Source organism: Myodes glareolus, chromosome 17, assembly GCF_982192425.1.
Source record: "Myodes glareolus chromosome 17, mMyoGla1.1, whole genome shotgun sequence".
NCBI classification, from domain to species: Eukaryota; Metazoa; Chordata; class Mammalia; order Rodentia; family Cricetidae; genus Myodes; species Myodes glareolus.
The window spans coordinates 48,605,466-48,626,622 of record NC_142042.1 but is presented as its reverse complement, the minus strand read 5'-3'; the positions used below and the strand labels follow the sequence as shown (position 1 = coordinate 48,626,622).

Below are 21,157 nucleotides of genomic sequence, written 5' to 3'. Positions count from 1 at the left end.
AAACCTTAAAATGTTTCAATTAAAGCGAGATGTGGTGGTACACTGCTGTGATCCCAGCACCTGGGCGGCAAAGACAGGAAGATCATCTCCTGCATCCTGTTCTACACCAGTCGTCAAGTCAAATCAATCTGCCTGCTCACTCGTGTCTGGTGCCTTTGCGCACTTCTAGAGCTGGTGGGCACTTCAATGGCAGAATAATCCCTAGTATGGGCTCCATCTCCAGCACCACAAACCACATCAAAAGGAGTTCCTGTATCTCTTTCAAAGACCATCTCAAATGCCATGTCTTCTAGAACTTCCTTTCCAAACCAACTCCTATAATCAAATGCATTCCACATATCACCACTGGAAAGCTGAAACAGGAGGATCACGAGTTCAAAGCCACCCTGGCTAAACAACTGTCTCAAAAAAATTTTTTTAAAGGAGAATGAGGGAAGGAAGGAGAGAACCTTCGTCTATGAAAGACAATCAGAAATGCATAATCATAAATAATACATGAGTCTCCTGCTAGAAAGTACAATATTGGAAACCACAAAGCCCAAGAAAGCCTTAATTAAGTACAATGTAGCATACTAGATTGACCCTAGACCAGAAAGAGAACATTAGTGGAAAAGCTGGTAAAATTTAAATACTGTACTAAAGTTAACATTTATATAACAGCATTAATTTTTTGGTGATGATAAATTTACCATGGTGATTATTTAGAAAGTCAACACTAAGGAAAACTAGGAGAAGAGTACACAAGAACTCTCTGCATTATCCTTGCAATTTTTCTGTTAAAGTATTTTTATTCCAAAATAAAAAGCTTACTAAAATATTTTATTCTAAAAATTTTCTTCATTTACTTATTTTATGGGTATGACTATTTTGTCCACATTTATGTCTGGTATCCAGAGAGATCAGAAGCAGGCATCAGGCCCCCTGTAACTGGAGTTTTTTGAGACAGGGTTTCTCTGTGTAACAGCTGTCCTGGAACTCACTTCATAGACCAGGCTGGCCTCAGACTCACAGAGATCCACCTGCCTCAGCCTCCCAAGTGCTGGGATTAAAGGTGTGTGCCGCCACTGCCCAGCTGGTCATTCTTGTTTTAAGATTTTTATTTTATTGTATGTGCGTTGTTGTTTCGCCTGCATACTGTTTCTTTAAGGATGCCAGATCCTCTGAAATGCGGTTACAGACAATTGTGAGCTGCCACATCCGCACTGGAAATTGAATCTGTGTCCTCTGGAAGTACAGTCAGAGCTTTTAACCACTGAGCTACCTCACATTATGTGGAAGCCAAGGAGGTTTAGGTGTAAAGACCAGCTTCTACTAAAATCTATTTCTAAGCTCTGAGAAATTATTCAGGTACAGCCAAATGTGGATTCTCAAGCACCTTCCTCCTTTGCTTAGTTCACACTGAATATATTAATTTCTGTTACAACTGAAGAACAGAAGGAAATTCACTTACACAGAGTAATATATCCAATCTAGAACAACTGAACCGGCCCTAACAGTGTTGTTGGGTTCAAACAGTTTGAATTACAGCAATGATACAGCTGATCACTAATCAGGTAACGGGATAACCTGGACAGATAAAAGCTTAAAGATAACAAACAGCAACCTGCTAGAGCCTGCACAAGAGCTATATAAAAGTGAAGACAACACAGAGAAAATCAAATACTGAAATAACCTCTTTTCTCTGTACTCTGCTGAACATTTCCACCGTGGGCAGTTTATGACGCATGTCTTTAGTTTTCAACTGTCTTCCTAGGCAGGTCTGGGATGTTAAACTAACTTCAACTGAACTAAATAGGAAAAAATAACACAAAAACAGTCCTCTTTATCACTTGTTAAATTATATAAATTTCACAATCAAGGGACTCCCAAAGACCCACTTCACTGGTTCAGAGAAGGGAAAATGAAGTTTAGAGATTAGATTCAATCTCACAATGTTGAAGCTCTATGCCCTATATTATATGGTGTCTCCATTTCTGAATTAGGTTACCAGTTCTAAGAGGTTTACAAACACTAGTATATTAAATTCTGCTGGCTAGAAAACACATTTTAAAACTAATCATCAGGACAAATTTAGTGCCCATGGCGCTGCATCCTTCACAGTAGGAGACCCCCATCTTATGTTGGTCTTTACAATTACTACAGTAACTCCTGAGTAAAGCGGCTCTCTCCTCACTTCCCCTGAGGATCCACCCAAGGAAAAACTAAGCCCAACTGAAGGCCTTAAGAAAGCGACAGCACAGGGAGCTAAGTTATCTGTGCCCTAAAGCTGCACTGCCAAATGTTTTTACCTCCCCCTTAAAAAAACCTCTAAGCAAAAGTTTTACCAACCCCTTTCTTCTTCTTTTTGCATTGGTGCAGAATCAAGTTTATTTGCCTTATATATAGATCAGGGTAGTGGGAAGAGTGGCTGTACATTTTTTTTATTGAGCTCTACATTTTTCTCTGCTCCCTTCCCTGCCTCTCCCCTCCCCTTCAACACTCTTCCATGGTTCCCATGCTCCCAATTTACTCAGGAGATCTTGTATTTTTCTATTTCCCATGTAGACTAGATCTATCTATGTCTCTCTTAGGGTCCTCATTGTTGTCTAGGTTCTCTGGGATTGTGATTTGTAGGCTGGTTTTCTTTGCTTTATGTTTAAAAACCACTTATAAGTGAGTACATATGATAATTGTCTTTCTGGGTCTGGGTTACCTCACTCAATAAAAGAAATGGAGTACAGACCTAAACAGAGAACTCTCAATAGAGGAATCTAAAATGACTGAAAGACACTTAAGGAAATGCTCAACATCTTTATTCATCAGAAAAATGCAAATCAAAGCAATTCTGAGATTCCATCTTATACCTGTAAAAATGACCAAGATCAGCTGGGCGGTGGTGGTGCACGCCTTTAATTCCAGCACTCGGGAGGCAGAGGCAGGTGGATCTCTATGAGTTCGAGACCAGCCTGGTCTACAAGAGCTAGTTCCAGGACAGGCTCTAAAGGCATGTGCCTCTACCGCCCAGCCCAGTACTCTTTCTTAAAAGCAGTAGACAAAAACATTAGCTAGAGAGAAACCAGAAGTGATGAAACATAGTCCCTGAAAAAAACATTGGCTGTCTGTATTTTTTAACTGTTAATTTAAATTAAAGGTAACTAAATCCAGGTGACATAACCTATTCTGGATTAGATGTGTTAATAACATCCTATTTCAGGAGAATTTAAACCTACCTGCCAGCTACACATAATGACAACTTAACATTGAGAATAATCACACATGAATGAGAGAGAAACTGAAGTAGTGATGGGCTTGGTTCTTCAGTACTTCCACCTATATCCAACTTAGATTTAATGAACGTCTATTAGGGATAGACACTGTCATTCATTAATCATTATTTCTCTAGCCATACCCTTTTCCTAGAGAACCTGACCTCCTTCGACACTTGAGTCAGCCTTGTAAACTCGAGATACTCCACCAACTCTACCACGCAGCCACCAAAACTCTGGTGGGTACCTGACAAGGTTAGACCAAGCTGACACTTTCCCAGGAATCTGGATTAGGGATCCCGAAGCCTGTATGAGATAACAAGACAACTACTAAGCACGGCAGTATACGAAGCAGAAAAGGTACAGCGTAAGCCGAAGCTGAAGGCTGGTGTGTGGTGGAGGACGAGGAGTATTAGAAGGAAGCAGAAAAAAGATGATACGAAGAAGAGACTTAGCTAATAAAGCCATGTAAGCGGACAGTGACAGTCTGCTCTAGAAGTGAGTGAGAAGGTACTGTAATTCATGAGCATGCTACCTGCTTCTATTTCATTTCCTACCTATTCTCGCGGCCTGAGAAGCTGCCTAGTAACTTACATCTTGCCTATGAAGCCCTTCTTTACTCATACTAGTGTGACTGTTTCCGGTTCCTTACACATCTTTAGATTTTACTAGGTCCTGCAACAAAAGATAAAGAGAAATCCCTAGTGTTCCTGCCTAAAGGACCAAAAAGAAGCACGCTGGGTGTGTGCGTGTGCACGTGTACTCATTAAAGGTGACATCAAAACAGCATAAGATCTCAAAATGACAGGGACAGACTGTACCCACTTCAGAACACCAGTAGGAACAAAGCTCAGTTTCACAGACCTCTGAAACAGACCTCCCCGTCAAGAACCATTCTTAACAGAAACAACTGCCCCAAACTAAAAGACTGTTATATAAGTGTAATCAGCTGAAATTATCTTTAAAAGAGCCCACTTGCAGCCTCAACTCGGAAGTCACATGTTCTGTAAATCTTCTAAGCAATGAACACCTACTCCATATTTACCACCGCCTACAACAGCGCAGCAGAGAAACCACGGTAGGACATGGAGAGGTGCTACACTCTCAAGCTGCAGAAGGCATGGATACACTCACAGGAAGGCACCAGAGGTGGCTGGATGATGGCTCGATAGCTAAGAGCACCTGTTGCTCTTGCAAAGGGCTCAGCACCCACAGTGGTCCATAACCATCCTTAACTCCAATTTCAGGGGATCTGAAAGCCTCTTCTGACCTGTGGGCAAGAGGCCCACATGCAGTGCACCTACCTACAGGCAGGCAAAACACCCACACATTTTTATAAAAAGTTAATCTAAACGTTTTTGCTGTTTTGTTTTTTCGAGACAGGATTTCTCTGTGTAACCTCGACTGTCCTGGAAGTAGCTCTGTAGGTCAGGTTGACCTCGAACACACAGAGATCCACCAGCCTCTGCCTCCTGAGCGCTGGGATTAGATGCATGAGCCACTACCACCTGGCTTCTAAAAATAGATTATTTAAAGACACAAAAATAAGGTTATTAAAAAGAATCTTTTTTTTTCAGTGCTTGTCTCTTTTTATTTCAGTTTCTTTTTTTTCCCTCCAGGTGTGATAAATCCTCACGAGAAAATTAGCTTCTACAAACCTTCTCCTAATAAGTGGCAAAAATTATAATGACTATCACCCTTACAGGGTAATCAAAGGAGAATCTTACTTTCAATAACCACATTCTATCAGTAATTTGCAAACTAAATTACAAGTAATTAATTGTATGATGTAAAATTTAAATATAGTATTCCAATTCTCTGTGTGCATAGGTTTGCCATAAAATAAATTATTATCGGCACAAAATTAGGAATTGAAGATCTTTGCATATCAACATGAAGAATGTCAAGGGGCTGTCCGAAACACTTGTCAAAAACAGAAACTAAAGTGATAGACCTCACAAGCAGACTCAAAACTCGGACATAAAATTAATAAATTTAAAAACTCCCAGCAATTCTGAAGAATCTCTACTTTCTATACCTTAAAAGTAAAGAAACTGAGGCAAATGGAAATTACTTTCCTAAGGTCACAGCCAGTAAACACAAATTAGAATTTGAAGCATTCTGACTTCAAAGCCCATCTTGCCTGCAATCACTACATGAAATTATCACTACATACAAAAGAAAATATACAAATCAGGGGAGTCAATGGAAGATTTCAATTTAAACTAAATTGGATAGTCTCATAGTGTTGAAGTAAAGATGGCTTCCAAGTACCAAAGGAAACTTTCTGCTGTCAGAAGAGTAGGGGGTAACTGAATACCATATAGGGCATTTTTATATACCATATAGGGAAAGTTTACTTAAAGAAATATCATGAAAGATCATTTTTTAAAAAGTTTTTAAATTTATTAATTTTATATCTGAGTTTTGAATCTGTATGTATGAGTGAATATGTATCGAGTACATGTGAATAGACAGTTGGAAGCTGCCACGTGGACACTGAGACCCTAATCCAGGCCTCTGTAAGAGCAGCAAGCACTCGGAACTACTGTGCCAACTCTCCAGTCCCAAGGATGATCGTTTTACCTTCACATATGCGTTACTACACAGTTCAGGTAAGACCAGCTGCTTCTGCAACCTACGTCAACTTACTGACTTAATCTGCTCAAAATATTGTTGTAAAAAAATCCTAAGAGGGGAAGAAAGATTTCATGGTGTTGGACACGCCTATAATCTCAGCTACAGGATCTCATGAGTTTCGAGACCAAGATTCTGTCTCAAATCAAAACAAAATGCTTTAAAAAAAAAAGTTGGTTAAAAACAAACACAAATGTTTCAGTACTTTGACTTTTATTTAAACTTTTCAAATTCTCTAAGCTATGTTGTATTTATTTTTTTTTAAATTAAAGGTCTTAGATAGTACTGCTTGCTAGGTTTTTATCAATCGTCACTATAAAGCAAATTACAGAAGACAAGAGCACATTTTAATTTCATAATTGACTGATCAATATAGAAAATGCTAATGTCAGGGGCTGGAGAGATGTCTCAGTGGTTAACAGCACAGGCTGCTCTTCCAAAGGATCTAGATCCAATTCCCAGCACCCACACAGCAGCTGACAACTGTAACTCCAGTTCCAGCAGATCTGACACTCTCACACAGACATATGTGCAGGCAAAACACCAATGCTATGAAATTTTTAAAAAAAGTTTTAAAAATAGAAAACGCTAATGTCACTGATATAGTGATATACACTGTAATCCCAGCACTGGGGAAGCTGATGTAGGAGGATGGTGACTTGGAGGCCCACCTAGACTACATAGTGATAATTGTCTCAAAGCACAAAAATTAAGGCAAGGCAGAAAACTAGCAAGTGGGGTGTTTTATATCATACTTCTGAAATGCCCCCATGAATCAATGTCCACCACGAGCTTGATCAAGCTGGTTGGTTAATAGTAAATACTTAAATGCCAGCTAAGTACCAGGAACCATGTACAGAAGAGGCCTGGGATATAGACACTGGCAGACCAGAACTATGATTTGACTTCCTATCTTCTGGAAACTCAAACTCCATCGCGTAACTTTTTCTTTATATTCAAGCTGCCTCGTAGAGCTTCCAAAATATATATAGTTCCCAGCACATCTTAGAGCACAGAGTGAGTCTGAGATTATGGTGGCTGTGTCTGTCCCTGCAGCTTCACAAAGGGAAACTTGCACTCTCCAGTGACCCTCAGCACTCAACCTATCTACAAGTTCTGCTACTTACAGAACTGTGACTCAAACATATTCTCACCGAACAGATGCCTCAGAAATAAGAATAATGAAGGCGGCTGGATTTACTCGTAAGCTATCACCAGAGGGCCTATCGAAGTTTAAAACTCAATTATCCTGACTAAAACATGTCTGATTATATATAAAAGCCACTTGAGTATAAAGCAGCATGCTGCAGTCTGGAAGCCAGTATTTTTACTTTAAAAACAGAGTAAGAAATAACTCCCGCAAATTATCATATCTTTCCAGTAATACACCCCAGTCCATATATTATTCTGTTCTAACTCTATTCCCAACGCACATCACTCCTAGAACGTCACCACTGCAATCTAGTGCCCACTAATATATCACAGACCTCAAAGATGACATTCTTTCCACTTTCTCAGCTTAACACCATCCCTATCCCGTTAATAAAAACAGGAGTTACAAAACCTCAAGAGAATGTTTAAGATAGGAAAAGTTGAAAAAGGAAGCCGGACTCTACACCCAAGTTCTTTTCTTCTATACCTAAGAACGTCTCATTTATTTCACCTGCCTCCCCCTTTATGTTCCTGGACATCCACCTTACTAACAGTACAAATATAAATATAAATGTGTGTGCGTGTGTGCGCGCGCGCTCTTTTACAAACAGCAGGTTCTTTATTTGACCCCTCTGTCCCAGATTCTCTCATCATTCAATCCTCCCAGCTTTATCCTGCCATCAGGTATCAAACTCACACAAACCCCGGACAAGCCCACCCGACACCATACACTATCCTCCTCAACACGTTCCAATCCAACGTAAAACCTTCCTTAATATCGGTCCCTTCCATTATGAGCCTTTCCCGAATTCTCAACACAGTCTCAAAGCTCCAAACTTCCAAACTCTGCTAAGCACCATCCCAGGCCGGTTACACCCTCTCCAACCTGAAATCCCCACGCCTTCCGGGGCCTCAATCACCAAGGCCAAAACCCGCCCTATGCCGGGCATCCCCTCCCGGTCCCTTCGGGGTCCTTTCCGCAGGCCTAGCCAGACCCCCATCAGCTCAGCTTGCTCCCCGGGCCGGGCTCTCGGGAATCTAGCACTCCAGCTCCGCCCCCAGCCCCCTCACCGAGCAGCAGCAGCTTCACTTCTTTGGCCGCTTTCTCCCCGTCCTCCCGCAAGTTGCGGTCAATCATCCTGCTCCGCTCCACCGCCGCCTTGTCCTCGGCGCTCAACGTGCAGCCCATGGCGGCGGCGGGAGAGGGGACCGGGCCCGGGCTCACTCACACACCGCGGGAACCACGACTCCACCGGCTGAGACGCGTCTTCGGCTGGGCGGTGGCCTTCTCCGTCAGCTCCCCTAGCGCCCGGAAGAACCGGATATCTACTGTTTACGACACTTCCGGCGACGCCCAGCGGCCGTTACCACTCGGAGCACTGTGGCGGTGAGAAGCGAAAGAGGTACGGAAAGCGGAAGTCCCCGGGAGGCTGGCCGGTCTCGTGGAGTGATGGAGATCCGTCGCTCCGCAACTCCCGGCCTTAACACGCGTTTACCTCTTGGACTCTTGGGCTGGCACAAGTGTTGCAAAGAGGCCCTTCCAGCTCGCTGTGCCCTCTTGAGGTCGCACAGAAGGTTTGGTGGTGTGGACCGGATTCCTAAATAAGTGCTCACAGCCCTCTGGAAATTTAACCGGGAAAAAGTCACCCTGGCTAGAAAAACTCTTTTGATCTGTGATTGTGGAGCCCGGGTCTCTGCCCAAAGCCGAGTGTTGGATACTTCAGCCAAAGCTGTCCCAGCCTGATCTTTGAGATGGGAACAATTGCCCAGCCTGGTTCCATCTATGCCTCATGCTACACCCCATTATGCGTAGGAGTAGGCTTCCTCCTCCTGCTCTTAAAGGATACCTTAGTCCTTCTGCCGCAAAGCATGAATTTCTGTGAGCTGTGCATTTGCCTGGCACTCCTATGTTGGCAAAGGATCGCTCGACTTCTAGCAAATAATAGAACATGGAAAATTGGTGTAGTTCGATGCTTCCCTTTCTCCAATATAAACCAAGGGCTTTGTGTTAGAGACTTAGTCCCATGTCCAGAAGCAAACCAGTGCATCCTTCTTTAACGAGAGTTCCTGTATTATAGCCACAGCAAAAGGGAAGTTTAGTAAAAACTGTTTCTTTAGTATCTGAAGATTTGTAAATACATCATAACCTTGTGAAGGTAATCCTGAAATGCCTGTACTGCCAAATAGCCCCACAGTGGCTCACCATTTTTAGGCAGCGGCACCTTTTTCTGCAGCCATTGAGCCCTTCCCTGGAATTTAAAACAGATTTCTTCAGTAGAAGCAAAATTTAAAATACAAATTCCCAACAGAAAGGTCTATACAGTGAAGATTAATTAGAACCATTTAATTAGAAGATTGGCCTCACCCACTTCACCATAATGCTTATCAATTCCAAGTCTGAAAAGTCTCCCACTCATTTCCAAATGACCATTAAAAAGAAAGAGCCTGCTTTTCCTTCATGATCACTTCCGGGGGAAAGGGGAAACACATTTATTGAATACCTATTTGTCAGCTATGGCTAGGTGTTTCCATGTCTCATCTCTTAATCCTCACAACAACCCTGTGAGGTAGGTAATATCGACCCCCATCGCCACTGATGAGGAAATAGGCTCAGAGAGATTAACCAGCTTTCCCATGTCCACACAATAAGTACATCCACCTGGTCTTAACTTTACCTCTTTTCCTACCAGGCCTCTAGAAGGGCATTGCTTGGGACCACCCAACAACACAAAGTCTGACGTTTTTATCACCTCAATAACAAGATGTAGGCAACAGTAACTGACAGGGTGATTGCCTCATCCTGTTGTGCCCGGAACACCTTTCCAGAGCTAAGGATTGTGTTCTGAACTTTACCAATGCATCTTGGTGACTAGAAAATTCCTGGACGGTGGGTATTGCAAAAGCTGCGGAGAAAGTTCTCGGTATAATAAAAAGAAAAGTTTTACTTCCTTTATGATCTGTTCCTACAGCCAGGAAAAAAATGACAAGCGAATTCTTACATGCCACTTACTAGCTAAGGGCAGCAGGGTCTTAGTGTCAGGGTATTTCAGTATGAATTAGAGCTACCCTTGAATGTAACACTTCCTTTTATGTGAAGCAAGGGTCAGAGGGCAAAGTTTAAAAAAAAAATTAACAAAATGGCTACCAAGCAGTGTTTTACTCTCTCTCTCTCTCTCTCTCTCTCTCTCTCTCTCTCTCTCTCTCTCTCTCTCGCCCATTCAGGCCTTTCCTGTTTCTATAGGGCTCACACTGCCATCTTCTGGCAGTGTCTGGGTCTACTAGCTAATTGGTGGATTCATGGTTTATGAAAGTTCTTCCCTTATGATACTGTAGGAAGGAAATTTCTCTGCCTCTCAGAAGAGAGGGAGAAATGGTTTTGAAGATGAAAGGACGCTCCTTACTGTGTATACTTCCTAAGGGATTTCCCCAGTGTAATAGGCCCTAGACTAGAAGACTACACAAAAGATAGGAAGACAGAAACCTGGAAATTCAACTAATCCGAAAGGGGAAAGCTGTTTGCCAGGTTTCATCGAATGGGTTGTTTTCATCACTAGAGCATTTTGTTTCCACTCCCCACACTTCGCACAATCTGCAGGGAGGCTCTGTGTATCGCTCAGTGGACTCCCAGAAATCAGAACCATGGGTAGATTCTCCACATTATGCTACTTTATCAGATCTACATGCTCTACAAAAATACAAATATCTGATCACGTTAGACTATGCCCTCCTTGAAGGCAGAGACCACACACCATCTGTGTGTGTCCCAGCAAATGTTGGCGTTCAACTCTTTATGCACTGAATAGAACTGAAGGAGTCAGTGTTGATATCAATATAACTTTTATCATAAAATTTATTAGTTGTCCAAAGGAGAAACTACTCCACCCCAACACATTTTCCCCCTTTGTTATTCAGTGAACCAGAAATTTGTTCAGGTATAGACCACATCACCCTCTAGTTCTACCTTGACCCTTTGGTATTCGACTAAGGGAAGTGGAATGGACAGGAGGTCCCAGATAGGTAGCCTGTCCAGCTTGCAATTAATCCCTCTCCATGGAAAATATCATTACTGATACTAACCAATATGGTTCCTATAGTCTTAATCAATAAACAGCAAAGCCCGACTCTCTGCCCTCTCTCCAACCCAGGGCTGCAGGTAGGAGACACATTTAAGTCTTTATCACAGAAGCTAATTTTGAGAGCAATGAACGAGGAGAGGGAGGCATTTCATGGACTGTGGAAACCCCACCCTTCCCCTTGCCCGACCTTAGTCTCTTGTACCCGATTGTCCAGGGGGCTGGAAGTGGGTCACTGCCATGAGGAGAGAGATCAGGGAGGCCAGTCCTGGAAAGAAAAGATTGGCAGTATTATTGATCAGAGTAACTTACCTGGCCTTTCTGTATCCAGCCTCGAAACTAATTCAAAGGCTAGCCACCACTCTCAGCTGTCTGATCCCCCAGTTAGTCTAGCTACTCAAAAGGCAGGGAGGAAAGGGGCGGCCTGTCTCATGTTTGCCTGTGCTGAGGTCAGGACCCATGCCTCATCTCCTCCATGCAGGGAAGAGAATAGGAGAGAAGCTGCAGAGAGTTTTCCTGTCTTCTCCCCCACTACCCTTACTGCAATTTTTTTCTTGCCGCTGGCAAAATCCAAAAAAGAGTTCACCCTACTGGTCTGCTCACTTTAAGAGAAGTTTTAGACATTTGACTTTAAAAAGGGATCTAGTAAATCATGGTGACACTTGGCTACAGTTTTGTTCTGTTTTTAACCTAGTAAGCATGAGAAGACGTGGGCCGCTCCCTTAACTTGTTTCAGTGCAAGTATTACCCTGAACTATTACACCAGAGAGACGTAAACCTTAATGGTCCCCAGAATAAACTCAGCTCCTAGCCTGCTGCTCCAACGCCTGCTCTTAGGAAGTTTCCCTGTCTCCTGAGGCATGAAAAGTTCACTGGTAGAAAGGTGTCGCCTCACCTTTGTGACCCTTTTCTCTCATCATCGTCTCACCAAACCCAGGTTCCCTCCCCCAATAGTCAAAGAGCACAGCCAAGTCCAAGGCTTTTGCCACATGTCCATCCTGTCGACTCTGGTCCTGACCCAGGAAACACCAAGCAAAAGCTAAGTCCAGAGACCCCAGCCCAAACCCCAGCCAGCTGGAAAAGGCAGTCCTTAAGATCAGAAGCCAGCCCCAAGCCTTATTTCCCTCCAGGTGTTCATCAGGACTCCAGCCTTTGTGAGGGGGCAGGACGGAGGTAGCTGTCTGACATGATGATGTCACTGGTAAGTTGCTGCTCCAGGAACTCCGAGGTCTCCTCAGCAATCTGGCCTGGGATTCGAAAGTCAACAGCAGGTGGTGGCTCCCGCTTAGGGCTGGGTAGGGGCCTGGAAACCCAGTTCTCAGAGGTCCCCTGGAGGAACTGCAGAAAATTCTCCTCAATAGAGCCCTCTCGACTAGGCAGCCTCAGCTCCTCCTCTGGAGCTGCCTTGAAGAAGCAGACAAACTGTTTGCTAAGCTCGCCCCGGATCTGACGGTTGAGACATCCATAGAAAAAAGGGTTGGAAGTGAAGCAAAAGTAGCCGATCCAAGTCACCACGTTCTCCACCTGCCCTGTCGAAATGGGCTGAGCGCTCAAGGCCACGTAAAGATGGAAAGAGAAGTAGGGTAACCAACAGAGCAGGAACTGGCCTCCTACAGCCAGGAGGACCACTGCTGCCTTTCCACCCCCAAACGTCCGGTGTGGAGTGGTCTGGTGAGCCCCGGAGCTGGTGACCATAGTAGAGCGGCTACTGAGAGACTCAGAGCGTTGCCGGGGTGTCTCCATCCACGTGGGCAGCGGCCCGTGTTGCATGGCCGCGACACGAGCCACTCGGAACATGCTGCAGTAAACCACAAAGATCAGGATCAAGGGCAGCAAGAAGTAAAGGACAGCAAAGACCACCACAAAAAGCTGGCAGTAGACACTATGGTTCCATTGGAGAGAACAGCCAGGGTTAACACTGGGAGCACCTTCCTCCCAGGAGACCCTTCCCAACACTGGCACAGAAGCCATGGCCAGGGCCTTTATCCACACGCCCACTAGCACGGAGGCCACCAGCCCCAGTGTCATGCGTACCTCGTAGCGCATGGGGTGGACCACATAGTAGTAGCGCTCCACGTTAATGGCAGACACGGAAAGGATGGCCAGGCTGACAAAGCAAACGCTCAGGAACAAGTAGAGGCGGCAGGCCACCTCCCCGAAGAGGGCGTGGTCAAAGAGAGCAGAGCTGGAGAGCATGGCCAGGGGCATGAGAGTCAGAGCAGCCAGTAGGTCCACCAGACAGAGATGGAAGACAAAAACAAATTTTCGGAGGGCAGGTGTCTTGGCAATAACAGCCATCACAGCAGCGTTGCCGGCCACAGCAGTAAGGTCCAACAGGAGCATGAAGAAGAGGGCCACGGATTCTGAAGCCACGTCCTGCAGGCCCAACTCGGGGACCCCGCTGGCAGTAGAGGGACCTGGTGTTTGAAGGGCTCTTCCCAAAGTGGATGAGTTTCCTGATGACCGGGGGATGGGTGAGGACTCCATGGGGCCGAAAGAGGACACCCAGGGCTCTTCCTATTACGGGCCCATCCCCCATCCTACTCCTCAGCCCTGGGTGGTAAAGCCCAGGCCTAGGCTTCCCGATGGATTTCCTTGGGGGCCTTCCACTGGAGTCTGTAGGGCAGGCCTTTATCACCAGCCTTCCAAGCTGGGCTCCTCTGTAGTGGTGCCAGGCTAGGCAGCTCTGAACTCAGAAGCTCGTGTCCAGTTTCTGTCAGGAGGTCAGCCCTGGTGATGGGAAGCCACCAACAGGTGAAGGACAGATCCTCACATGCTCGCTGTATTCCACCTTCCGAGTGGCCTGTGGCACCTTTTCCCCCTTCTTTTTCTAGTTCTCCATGCTTTTCTTCCCTTTTGAGGGCAATTCTAAATCCTCTGTCTCCCTTCTCCAGGGTCCTGATGAGCTCTAAGACAGTGCCCAGGCTTTAGGGTGCCTTGTGTGAAGTTTCTGATTTCTCATCAGAACTGGGAGTAGGAGAATACGATTCAGCTTCTAGATCCAGTTCTGGGCATTACTCACTCTGCAAGTCTTCTGGACTCCAGTTTCCTCCCGAAGGCATCTGTTAAAGGAAGGAATAACACCTATTTCATAACTTCACAGTGTCTGGTTTGGTGGCTTACGAGTAGCACTGATCACAGGGAGCGATGGTCACGTGGTGCACGGCACACGCCGGACCTGTCCTATGCACTCCGTGCCATCAACTCGTTTGCATCCTCACCCGATCCTGGATCCTGTGAGACACACAGTAGGATCTCCATTTCTCCACAGATAGACCTGCAGCCCAGAGAAGGGAAGGAGCGCACCCCAAACCACACAACGCAGGAGAGCCGAGTTAAGGGAGTCTGGCACCAGGGACAGTTCTCTTGCCTACTATCCCTTGCTATGCAGGAAAGTAGCTTCCATATCGACTAGAATCATAAATTGAGTACATCACTGTCAAGCTTGATCAGCCCCTACTAACGTCTCTCCCCACTCGAAGGCTATTGCCCAGGAAGGACAGCTGTGCCTTAGTCCCTCCTGACGTCATGACCCCCAAACAAAAGCTGCCAGTTTGGGAATGATGAGAACGCTGCGGTGAAGACAGAATGTCCAGCTTCAAGGGACGCCAGCTCATCTGCTCCTGAACTCCCGCGGCCAGAGGGCACACGCCACTTGAAAGCTGTCCTTCCCTTCCTACTCTTTTGTTTGTTTATTTGTTTTGTTTTTGAAACAGGGTTTCTCTGTGTAGCCCTGGCTGTGCTGGAACTCACTCTGTAGACCAGGCTGGCCTCAATCTCAGAGATCCGCCTGCCTCTGCCGCCACCGCCAGGCTCAGCTACCTGCTCTTTAGCTGCTCGGGTCGCTATCCTATGTCCTATGTGCTAGCTGGTGGAGGAAGGGCAGCTCAGTCCAAGGCACTCTTGGTTCTGGCCTCCTCCCATGGTCACAGAACAAAGGGTGAGACCAGATGCCCCTGTGAATGGGGTAAAGGTGCTGAGAGCAGGGCAGCGGGCTTAGACTGCAGAATTGGGTACACAGAAAGCAGAGAAAATCAGACTAAACCAGCACCTCCCACCTCTCCTGATCAAGTGGCAGGTTGCGTCCATTTTATGTGTCATTATTCATGTGAAGTTTGTTCATAATTGAAATAAGTTGTCCCCAGAGTAATATATACATATACATACATATATGTTTTGGGGATATATATATACACTATATATATATATACATATATATATATATATACACACACACACACTATGTTGAGTCAAGCAGTGTAGAGAAAAGCCACAGACCGGCCATTCTGTAAACAAGTTAAAAGTTTTCTGGGCCATTCTTTCTGCGACTATGAAATGGGAGGGTTGGCCTAGAAGACCATGGAGCTTCTTACGTAGAGCATTTTACTGCTCTGTGAGTTCCTGGGATAGGGAGCACCACTCTTAAGAAAAAAAAGAAAAGATCTTTCATTTCTATAACTGCAGTGAAGAGAACCACACAGCCTGCCAGAGCCTTACTTCTCTCAAAGTTACTCTACAATCACCATAGGTTTGGGGTGTTACTATAAACCTCGCGCTAATCCAACTTCTAACATGCCTTTCATGCATTACGTGGTCAGGGCAATTCCTGTGAGCTGAATCAAACTCAAATTGACTAATCGAATCCTGGCCCCAGAATACAAACTCCCAGCATATTCAGTCAGTCATCTGTGCGCCAGCTAGGGGATTCTCTTCTGAGAAGGATTGCCCAGGCTCCTGGATTTGCGGCTTCCCTAACTTTGAACAATTGCCTAGAGACTTACATCTCTCTAGGGAGATGTCAGATTCTCATAAGACAGTCTACCAGGAAAAAAAAAAATGCCCCAAAGAAATCCTAGATGATGCATCTTTACCCTTTATTCTTCGTATTCATTCTACCTGAGAGTGGGGTCTAAAAGACGGGGAGTTCAATTCAGCAACACCTAGCTACTATCCCCGGCTGAGAAGAGCGGGCACGGTTTTCATGTGGACACATGGACACACAGGGGTGCTATGCAGCCATGATGGAGCCTTGGGCAAGAAAGCACTGGGCATTTTTCTTTCTTATACCCCACCGCCACCACCACACACACATACCGGTCTTGTCAAAAAATTTTTACAGTGGCTTCAAATTCCAGGATTCCTATTTACCTCATAACAGACGGGACCAATATACTTGGCTACTTGGTACTCTTTCACTGATGGGCGGTTATAGAGGGGAGGGTGGTGGTGTAATGGCTTCACAGGGGAAATCCACGGAGCCTGACTGCACTCCTAGCTCATGTCATCACGCCTTCTCCCTCCACAGACGCATCCTCCCACTGCCTCCTTCAGGACCACCTCCAAGACCTTTCAGTACCTGAAAGGCTTTGCCACTACAGGCTCCGAAGTCTGGTCTCTGGCAGAGCCGTGATCGAGTGACAGAGATCCTCACTTCAGGATGTAGGATGTGCACATGTGCCTAGCCCAAGGCCACATAGGTGTTGTTGGGATTCACATGTACCTGTGTCTCACATCCAGAGTCTCTGGGCTGAGGATCAGAGCTGGGCCGGCCTTCAGGCAAGAATATGGCCCCTCTTAGGCCAGGGGAGATTTCCGGGGACCTTCAACACCTCTCCCTAGCAGAGCTGCCCACGCCCAGGACTCGGATGGCCATCATCCTGGAATGCCGAAGGGCCTATTCCTTGGATGTGGGGACCTATCTCTATGACATAGAGCAGGGCAGACGGAGAATGCTGTCTGTTGCAGGATGCAGTTACTCTTGCTAGCAGGAGATGACCAATCTCCCATTCCTAGGTTTTAGAGATGCCTGCATCCCTGTACTACCTTTGGGACACCTGGGACCCCATCCTCCGACAGAACTGCCCACCGTACCACAGGGTGTGCTGCCCCTTGGAATACCACCCTACTGCAGCACTCACCACCAGGCCCTGGGTCTGGCCTAGTCGGCAACTCCTACCTTGGCTGAGCAGCTCCCAGCTCCTATGTGATAGCTCCTCTCAGCTGATGCTTCTCCAAGGCTGCTGAAGCCTGAACCACTGCAGTAAGCGGAGAGAGGCAGCCAGCAGAGCAGGATGCTCAGAGAGCTTCTGGGTCCTAGTGGCCTCCTGCTTTCCACCAGCCCCCTTAGAACCACTTCTGGAGCAAACAGCTGGGCCTCAGGGCTCCCAGGCAGAGGGCTCAGGAAGCTCCATTCCTCATATTTCTCTCAGGATTCTAGACTGTGTCTCCAAAGGCAAGCAGGCAAGGGAAACTCTCCCAATTGGCCTGATAAAGAAAAGGCCCTGGGCACTTAACAGCTGATTTACCTTGGGCGAGTCATTTCCATTTGGCCTTTGTTTCTTATCTGTTCAATAGAATTATGGGGTAGATAACCCTTGAGGTTTCCAACAGGGTTATTATTTATTGCGTGGTTCTGTATGATACCAGAACCAAGGTGCTTCTGTGTAGGCAGGTCAGTGGACAGCCAGAACTCCAAGACTAGACATAGGGAAAGCTGAGGCTCCTGAGGTGGATTCACGGTTTGACTCTTTCAGAAAGTAACACATTCATACAGCAGACAGATTAAGGGGTGGCAGTGGGATCTGAAGAGGAGTCAAAGGCCCCATCTTGACCCTGCACTTGCCTCCACCCAAAGCACATCGCCATTATTTTCCTAAAGTGGATGTTTATTTGGAATGCCTGTGAAGGTTTATGGAGACAGGGGGATCTAACACCTCCTGAACTACCTTCTGCACATCCGCACCTCTGCTCACAGAGGCAGCGTAGAAGCCAGATTCCCAGGAAGGCTCCGGATGGTCTGCATTTGGGCTGGACAGTAGGCACTTCACCCACAAAGTGTGACAAACCCTTAGAAGGGAGAGAAGGGGTCTGGCCTCCTGCTGGCTCTGAAGAATATTGTTAGTGACTGATACCAAGGATAGGTGCCTAACACGGCAGGTTATGATTTCCCCAGACTGTGGACTCAGTATTTTCTCTCTTTTAGGTTTGTTTTGTGTGTATGGGTGTTTGCCTGCACATATGGAGGTCAGAAGAGGATGCTGGATCCTCTGAAACTGGAGTTAATGGATGGCTGTGAGCTACCGTGTGGGTGCTGGGAACCAAACCTGGGTCCTCTGCAAGAGCAGCAAGTGCTCATAACTGCTGAGTCAACTCTCCAGCCCCAGAGCATCCAGACTCTGGAAGTGAAGATATTACTCCAAGTCTACCCCTCATGGAGCAGAGCCTCCAGCCTGAATAAGCAATTCAGATCAGATCTGGAGCTGTCTGCCCCCAGAGCCTCATAAGAGGGCACATGCACATTCAACACCTCCTTCTGGCTCCAAGGGAATTCTAGAATTGTTTACTAGATCTAGACAAGGAGCCATAAAACCAGTAACTTACCCAGGGGACTCAGAAGGTCAATCTGGCTTTTTTTTTTTCCTTCGAGACAGGGTTTCTCTGTATAAAATCCTAGAATTTGCTGTATAGACCAGGCTGGCCTTGAACTCAGAGATCCTCCTGACTCTGCCTCCTTCTGCTGGGATTAAAGTCTCATGCCACCAGCCAGCCTGGTTGGACAAGAGAACTGACTTCCTAAAGCCGGTGAGTGATCATGGCTACCACCAATCACCGTCTCGGAATTCTTAACGAGTGACAGACTCATGACCCACGACATCTTCGGTGCTCATGCCAATGTTTAAGGCAGCGATTGCCTCCGAGGAAGAACAGGGCACAAGGTGAAGCGTCTTCCTCCAGGCCAAATAAAGCCAGAATCAATATCTGAACCCAAATCTGTTTAAAGATAAAATGATTTCTCAGTCTTCCCCGGTCACATGACCTCTCTGGAGTTCCGAGGTGACACTAAGAAACAAAAGCGCAGATTGTTACAGGACCCGGAAGCCCGTCCAAGGATTCAGAGAGAACTCGAGCTGAATTGATTGGGCATTAGTTTTTCCATACGTGAAAAAGGCAAAAGTCCTGGCTCCCCAGTGTCTCTAACAGGGAGTTAGAGAGGCTATAATACAGATGGAATATGCTTCCCAGGGAGCTAGCACAGCTATTATGACTGGCCAATAAGCTGGGATGGGGCCAAGGGCAAGGTCAGGAGCCCTCTACTAAAAAGCTCCTGGGGAGAGGAGTATGAAGAAGATGGTGGGTTCTAGCGCATCTTCCCAGATGCTGAAAGCCATCTTGGCTCAGGCAAGAGGGAAAAGGACCAGCGGGCAGGGGAGGAGGCTGCCTAAGGCTGGAGCAACTGATAACAGCAACGCTGGTACCAGTCAAGGGGCGGAGGCTACCTCTTGAGGTCTGTTCAATGAGGGTTCAGAGTAGCTGTTGATACAACACCTTTACTCTAAGCCATTTATTTAGGGTTTTGTAGTTGTTTGCTCGTTTTGAGAAAGTGCCTGGCACTGTAGCTTAGGCTAACCTTGAACGTGTGATCCTCCTGCCTCAACCTCCTGGATGCTGAGATTACAGACCTGAGCCACCGTACCCAGCTCAATCCCCTCCAGTACAACGGAGATGAGAAGACCAAGTGAGAGAAACTGGGTGTGGTCTTCCAGGTCCCACCAGCAACCCTCGGTCCAGTGTGCACACCTAGGACCCCTGTTACAGGATGGAGGGGAGGACCCCCACCCCACAGCGTCATGTCTCTTTTGAGGGTCAGGTGGAGCCTTGGGAGCTGATTGCTCCATCCTAAACTCCTCAATAGAGCCTTACCCCATCTTTGCCCATCCTCCTCTCTTGGTGGGCTTTCTGCATCCCATCCACCCTTTTCTGCCCAGGATGAAACCTGGAAGCTGGGCGTGTTTACCTTTCAGCTGTACCTTTACTCAATAAACGGTGAGTGGCTTTCTGGATGCTCCTCCCCACCTCCCCGAAGTGCCTCCCCTGCTCAGTGGTATACCCTCTTTTCCTTCTAGGCCCCTCTGCTTTCTGCCAAAACCTGCTCTCAGGAAAGAGCTTAATCAATCCGTTCACACAGAGAGCAGCTTCGTGTGCTCTCTCTCCGGGGAATATTAACAATTTAAGAGGAAACAAAGGGAAGGAGCAAAATGTTAGGACGACAGCAAGGACCAGGAGTGTCCCTGAGATCTCATTGTTATATACAGAGTGCCTATGAAGCCACCTATTCTCCCGTCTGGCCTCACCCCAGCATGTCAGTCAGCGGCACTGTGTCCTCTCTGTACCCATCTCCATCCCCTGGACATCCAACCATTCCACCCCATCACAGACACCCAAAGAGCAGGCTCTCAGCTGGGGCCTCTCCACTATGGCTCAGGCCCTAGCTGTCCAGAGAGCCGGAGCATCAGCATCAGGGTACCTACTCCCTGGGCATCCACCTCCCCTGCCCCCATTTGAGAGGGCTGGGCAGAGGTGAGAGCCTTCCCATTCCTTTTGTTCCCCCACAGTCTGGCCCACACCCCCTGCCGGGAGCCAAGATCCCACAGTATATTCAGCCTGCAGCTGCCACTGGTCATGTGAGCCCATTGCTAGGTTACAGGGACCCAAAAATAAATCCTTCCCAACCAGATTAGAAACTGGGGGCCTCGGATGAACCAGGCTCAAAAGAGTGGCAGGAACATCCACAGTGAATGAACGGGCCTGGCCATGCTGTCTGCTTGCTAACCGGCAGTCAGTCTCCACCCTGGACCCCCCAAAGAAAAACTGCAGACAGCTTCTGATTCCATAACAACACAATAAACAGGTTTATGGGCCGAGAGGCCATCTCAGTGGCCGTAAAGGGCAGCTCAAACCTCGCTTCTCTGTTAGGAGCTCCCATCCCAACACCCTCATCAGCTTGCCCCCCCCCCAGAGGCCTCGCCCCAGAGCCCCATGCAAAGCACCACTGACCATCTGCCTGGGACCTGGGGGACAGTGAGAACCAGTTGTTTTCCCATCCAGAAAGCAGGCACAATGCTGGACCCTTCATACACGTAGCCCAGTCTTCTGGGTCAGTGCAGAAATGGAGGCTCAGAGAGGTTGTGTGACTTCCTCCAAGCAGCAGAGCTGAGTTGCTAGGATACAGCATCACTTGATGGGGAATGGGGTGTGGAAGAGGACAGGAAG

General features: G+C 46.7%; 2 protein-coding genes across 3 annotated transcripts in view; both read right to left on the bottom strand.

The window, feature by feature from the left end:
* Gnai3 (G protein subunit alpha i3) overlaps positions 1–8,353 on the bottom strand; it is a 36,071-nt gene extending 27,718 nt beyond the window's left edge. The window contains exon 1 of the mRNA XM_087897635.1: positions 8,106–8,353. Within this exon, the coding sequence (XP_087753761.1) occupies positions 8,106–8,223 (118 nt within the window). The 5' untranslated portion in view covers positions 8,224–8,353. The remainder of the gene's footprint in view (positions 1–8,105) is intronic.
* A 2,501-nt stretch (positions 8,354–10,854) lies between these two features.
* On the bottom strand, positions 10,855–17,164 carry Gpr61 (G protein-coupled receptor 61). Of its 2 annotated transcripts, XR_015735330.1 has the most exons (3): positions 17,064–17,164; positions 12,003–14,169; positions 10,855–11,375 (listed from the first exon to the last, which is right to left on the bottom strand). XR_015735330.1 is itself a non-coding variant. In XM_087897634.1 (2 exons), exon 2 carries the CDS (start codon positions 13,592–13,594, stop codon positions 12,245–12,247), a length of 1,350 nt encoding a protein of 449 aa, XP_087753760.1. In that variant the 5' UTR covers positions 13,595–14,169; positions 17,064–17,164; the 3' UTR covers positions 10,855–12,244. The 2 variants fall into 2 exon arrangements, 1 of the variants encoding a protein (XP_087753760.1); XM_087897634.1 differs by having other exon boundaries at positions 10,855–14,169.
* Between the last annotated feature and the right edge of the window lie 3,993 nt (positions 17,165–21,157).

Bases quoted from the DNA above. Each gene is read 5' to 3' on its own strand.
- Gpr61 (XM_087897634.1), bottom strand. From the start codon at position 13,594: ATGGAGTCCTCACCCATCCCCCGGTCATCAGGAAACTCATCCACTTTG.